This window comes from Hibiscus syriacus, unplaced genomic scaffold (genome assembly GCF_006381635.1).
Source record: "Hibiscus syriacus cultivar Baekdansim isolate YM2019G1 unplaced genomic scaffold, ASM638163v2 tig00112411_pilon, whole genome shotgun sequence".
In the NCBI taxonomy this organism is placed as follows: domain Eukaryota; kingdom Viridiplantae; phylum Streptophyta; class Magnoliopsida; order Malvales; family Malvaceae; genus Hibiscus; species Hibiscus syriacus.
The window spans coordinates 833,819-839,585 of NW_024063326.1; the positions used below are offsets into that span (position 1 = coordinate 833,819).

A 5,767-nucleotide genomic window follows, 5' to 3' on the forward strand; every position below is an offset into this window, starting at 1 on the left:
TTCTCACTGCTTTACAATTCAATCTTTTGATTTTGTCAAACTCTTCGATTAGGTCTTCTACACAGTGGCTCGCATACAAAGTAAATGCTACACGACTTACAGATCGTACTCTCTTTAATCGAGGCACCTTCAAAACCCTCTATAATATCGAGAGACAACTTCTCATGATTAAAATCACATCCACCCAGCTATGAATTAGGAAAATAGTACCATAAGTGTTATCACAAAATAATATTTTGTGAAAAAATAAAATATAAAAACAAAACATTAATAACCCTTACCACCGAAATTAAAATTAAGCTCGTATCTAGCAAAACCAAGAAATTAGCTTTTCTCTTAAACTTGCAATATTGATCTCTCCATCCAACATTTTCTTCATCTGTTGAAATTTCCAAATAAAGATAAAACATATTATGTTATGAGCATGCATGTATGTATATATATGCTTGTATATGTGTGTGTATGTATGTATGTATGTACCTTTATATGTAAATGGTAGCAGTGTCCACGATCAGAAATTTGAAGAGTCGAGGCACTCATAATAGACATGCCTTGTTCTTCACCTTCTACGTTCTGTAGTAGGTTCGAAAAAGCACCATTTTCATGTCCTGGGGTGAATATTTGTACGATAAACTCACCTTGTTGGATTTCATGCACCGAAACTGACGATGGATCTAGATGAAGTTGCAAATGATTGACAGCTGCAGATTGCTTATGTTTAACTGCAGATAACATGTCATTCTTCCTCAAAGTTAACTTCTCGATTTCTTTCTCCAGTTCTGGTATGTATTCAACTGCTCTATCAAGTATAAGACGCGAACTGTTTCTTTTCTGCAACATCATTCATATGAACAACCCTAAGAATAATTTCTGATTGTAATCTGGGAAGTTTGTAATATATATATATATATATATATATATATATATATATATATATATATATATATATATGATGGAACAAGTTCTTTTGGACGGTTCATCCCTTTTAATTTAGGTAGAGAATCATGACCGGTAAAAAAATGATAGTTGACAGGTATTTTTATGTGAAAGAGAAATTATCATAAGGAAAAGGATAAAGACAAGAGGTAGGATAAGGTTTTGATGGGGTATGTAGAGTCACTTTTGGTACGTATGTCAATCCTAGGATCATTATGACTACGGGTTAGACAAATGATCATTAGATTTTAGACTACATTTGGATAAGTTATGTGGATCTGTCAGAATTATTCTCTATTTATCGTAGTTGATTAAGAAGTTTGTATCCAGGGATGTAGGCTTCTTAGAGATTCTGGTAGGTGGAGGGACATGTTCAAGGATGAATGTATAATTTTATTTTAAAGGAAGCGAACTTCTAAAATTTTAGTGAAGACGAAGTTAATTATAAAACTCTAGGAGAGAAAATAAATTATAAGACAAAACCTAAAATATATGATAATTTAAAATTTTCATAAGTAACGAGTGCGAGGTATGTCTGAAATTTTGCCTGACGAAGTATTGCTTCAACAAATCCGACCTGACAAAGGTTTGGAGGTTCCGGAGTTTACATCCGAAGGTATAACAATATATATATATATATATATATATTATACAACAAACCTTTGATATGCTGGAATCTGTAGGAAGCAAAGCTCCAAGAGCCAAGTATGCTGCATGCTGTTTCCTCCTTCGAATCCTCTCTTTGGCGTTATGTTCTTCTTTCTTCATTGTTGTTTCTCCTCCATTAACTTGAGCATCCCTTGTTTCTTCACACATTGTAGGAAGCTGTCGATTGTTACTTTCATGCGGAAGTAAATCTATGTCGTCTGAATCTTCAGGAGGTGCAGACAAACTGTCATCAATGGAGTGATCAAGTATGCTTTCCATCAATCCCTCCTCGATGCTCGGATCAACTGGTTCTAAAATCAACTTGCTTGAATCAAGTTCATAGATTCTTGCATGTTCTTCTATCAATACCTTGCCAACGGTGTGATCCAGTGGTAGTACTGCAGAAATCTGTTGATGATCATCATCATGATCAACAGCCAAAATGGGGTCCATAGCTTGGGATGATGAGCATCGATGATCATCTATATGAATAGAAGCTAAGAAATCACCAGTATCTTCGTCGTCGTCCTGTATGAGCGGCCATAAATCATCCGTCGTTCCAGGAATTGTGAACAAATTTTCGAGATGTGGTGGAGAAGAAGACATGCAAAGATTGCTTGGAATATATCAAAAGAAATGGCTTGCTAAATTCCTGGCTAATTCATACACAAAAACAGAAAGATTAAACTTCAAAGCATGCAAACATCTTGTCAACTGGTAAAAGGATGCGAGATCTTAGGACTAGTTGAATTAAGTAAACCCTAAATGCATGAGAACATTAACAATCTCATGAAATGGCAAAACAATATCCAATTAATCCAACACTACTGCATGACTTCCAATTTGGAAACTTTAGTTTACATAATTACATACAAAGGAAGCAAAAAGAAAGAAAGAACAGTGCAAAAATGTTTCAAAACCTTACCCAGATTATGAAGGAAGATGAACATCCTCAAAAAAGAAAGGAAAAGAAAAAGTAAAACCTCCATCTGTAAAGAAAGAAGACTATATTTATATATATATATATAATGAAATTTTATAAGAATATAATTGTCATGGTGATGCTACTTGTCGAAACTGTATAAAGTCAAATAGTTAGCACTTAATATATATCATTTTATAAAGTTTAAAAATGATTAACTTAAAGAGCTATGGGGAGATCTAAAGAGAGATGAAACTGTGACATGACATCCCTCATCAACTCACCATTGCATAGATTAATGGTTATATGAGGAGAAAACAAGGCATAGATGTGCAAGAATCATTAGGTATCTCTGAGAAAACCCAGAAGAATAAACGAACTTCATGGATGAAATGCTGATTTCCATAATATATCTACACAATATCAACTAGAAAAGAGTGGAAGAAAATTACATAAACAATAAGCAGAAGATAGGGCTTTTGTTTTCTTTCTCAAGGAAGATGAACACAGTTCTTTTTTTTGGGGGGGGGTGTAAAGAGGGCACAGACGCCATGAAATAGCTGAACACTTAGAAAATAGATATCTTACACTACTTCCCTGGGAAACATGAATAAGAAGATAAATCCAAGCTAGGCAAGCACGGTTAATGGCCCTTTCATAGAGATGCATATGATGAAAATGCGAGCTAAACATCATTTTAATTCACTAATTTGGATCAAACCAAAGGAAAAACAGAGAAAGAAGGAGAGAGGAAAATGAGGGAGTAATTGTGTGTAGTACTATTGACGATAATGGGAAGATGAATATGCTTGTACTTGATGAATGCTAGTACTGTCATTGGGTATATAAATTTGTACTATACTAAAACACATTAACATTATTAATTAGTTTTTGCTAGCACTATCTACTACCCACATATTTTAATTGGTTTACTATTTTCGGTGCATGATTTATTTATTTACTATTAATATATATATTTGCATAATTAAAATATGGATTTTAAAATTTGTTGAAGACCTCCTATATTTGTAATAGCTTATCAGAATTATTCTAACTTGTTCTTATTTTCAAAAACATATTTTATTTAGTATTTAGTCATTTAATATATATTTTCTTTTATTAAATTTAAAAATATAAACGACTTCGTATATTTTAATATTTACATTCTCAAACAATGATTAGTGTTAGGATGAACTACAAGTTTAATACCTATTATTATGATTAAGTAATATTAAATTTTATTATTAAGATGGTTCTCTAAATTTAAATCATTAATATTATATCAGTCATTAACCCCAAATCATATACAGTCGTAATTCTCTTATTATCTCTTTCTTCGCTTAGTAAAAATTTTCGTTTTTCTATTTGTGATTCTTTCGTTAGAATTGTTCACATAAATCTTGATATATTATTTTCTTTCTCTTTGTCATTATTAATATCGAATATTACAAATGGTATCGGAGCATCTGATTGCTCACCTTAATCATGATAATGGAGGAATTTAAGTATGATATTTTGATATTGAATCGCAACACTGTATTTACATTATGACAAGTAAAGAAGAAAGCAGTTCCTATGCAGATGAATTTGAATTATATCTTGTTTTACCTCCGATATTGTGTACTGGGAAAAATAGAACAAGAAGTCAAGAATCGTGAGGTCTTATCACAATTACATATGAATTCATTAAGTGGTTTTTTTATAAAAAATAAATTAAGTCTCAAACTTTTTAAAAAATCAATTTTTTACCACATTATCGTTAACATGTAGATTACCACATCAACAGCGATAACCTCTACTTTAGCATTGTGAACTGTCATATCAACACCGATAACATCCACGTTAACATTGTGAACTGTCATATCAACTCATAACAATCAATGATAACTTTTATCGATGAAAATTTCATATTGATAAGTTTTTGGACTTAAAGAATTAATTGAATTAATGTAAAAAAAATTAAAAAAAATAATTATTTTTAATTTTGAGACTTATCACGTCTTTAAACTTTTTTTTTTTAATTTTAGGAGTAATGTTTAAATATCATCACATACCCTTGTACATGCGTAGTATAAGATTTAATTACACATATTTAAGATTGTTGCATGAATGAAATTAGATGATTGAAATTAATAATATAAAAATTATTCACTAAAAAGAAAAAAGGGGCTAATTTTAACCATTTAATTTGACTCATATAGCAATCCTAAATATATATCTTAAGCAAGGTCAGAGGTTCGAATCTTGTCGTTTGCGAATGGAACAAATTGGGTTAGGAGGGTCACACTAACTTCTGCAGTAATCGATATGGATTAGTCGATCAATAGATAGTATATCAGTAATTAATTAAAAAATCATATTGTTATATATATTTACAACATTATATATATATATATATATGCAATTATATGCCGCATATTGCGCACCACATAATATAATATAATGGGCAAAACTTTTGAAATAATGTTCTCGAATAAATTAATTCACGAGACAATGTACTCTTCAGATTAATTGTTCAAATAGGGTGAAATCTACAGTGTTGGCCGTAGGTCGTCATTTCTTCCCTGCGAGCTACGAGAGATTTTGCATGTGCTGCACGTCCCAACACACTGGGCATCCGAGGCCATCCGAGCGAGCTATGAGAGAGCATCCGAGGCCATCCGACCGAGGGCATCCGAGCGCATCCGAGGGGGTAGGTTACCATATATGCTGGGCTAAGTAACAAATATTACCTACCTCGGTAATTAGGCTTTCATAAGATTACCTAAATTTCTCTAAGTAACAACGATTACATATATCGGTAATTATGATTTTTAACTACTCTGAAATGGAGATCGCCATGTATGCCTGGCGATCTTATAATTCGCCATGTGATTCCGGTGACCAAACTGGCGAGATACCTAATTATCGATATAGGTAATGAAGCAGCTCACCACAACTTGCAGGGACGGCATGACGACCTCCTTGATCGCGAGCTTCTGACGACATATGTTCGAACTTTAAGTTTCATCATATTTCAACAAATAATTTCAATTAAATTTTATTTTAACAATTAATTTTTTTCAAACTTCAACAGTAGCAAATCACCCTAATATAATGGTAGGTGTCGGTCTGAACTTAAGACACTGTTTATTATTTGGAATTAATGGTTGTGAGTTGGATAGCCGTTTGATTAGACTTTCTCACTTTTCAGCAACCTCTCAGAATTTCCAGTTTAATAATTTATTTTTGCTTCAATTATAAAATCATGTGGCCAATACA

At 32.3% G+C, this 5,767-nt stretch overlaps 1 protein-coding gene across 1 annotated transcript; it reads right to left on the reverse strand.

Moving 5' to 3' along the window:
* Nucleotides 1–253: 253 nt before the first annotated feature.
* On the reverse strand, nt 254–5,494 carry LOC120179378 (transcription factor bHLH160). Its single transcript, XM_039184988.1, has 5 exons — nt 5,440–5,494; nt 4,282–4,361; nt 1,597–2,112; nt 481–831; nt 254–379 (listed from the first exon to the last, which is right to left on the reverse strand). The coding sequence occupies exons 1-5, from the start codon at nt 5,492–5,494 to the stop codon at nt 308–310; spliced, it is 1,074 nt and encodes a 357-aa protein (XP_039040919.1). The 3' UTR covers nt 254–307.
* Between the last annotated feature and the right edge of the window lie 273 nt (nt 5,495–5,767).

Bases quoted from the DNA above. Each gene is read 5' to 3' on its own strand.
- LOC120179378 (XM_039184988.1), bottom strand. From the start codon at position 5,494: ATGTCGTCAGAAGCTCGCGATCAAGGAGGTCGTCATGCCGTCCCTGCA. The intron at 4,362-5,439 runs GTGAGCTGCTTC...TTGATATGACAG, and splicing joins TGCCGTCCCTGCAAGTTGTG to TTCACAATGTTAACGTGGAT. The intron at 832-1,596 runs GTTTGTTGTATA...ATGATGTTGCAG, and splicing joins CAGATTCCAGCATATCAAAG to AAAAGAAACAGTTCGCGTCT.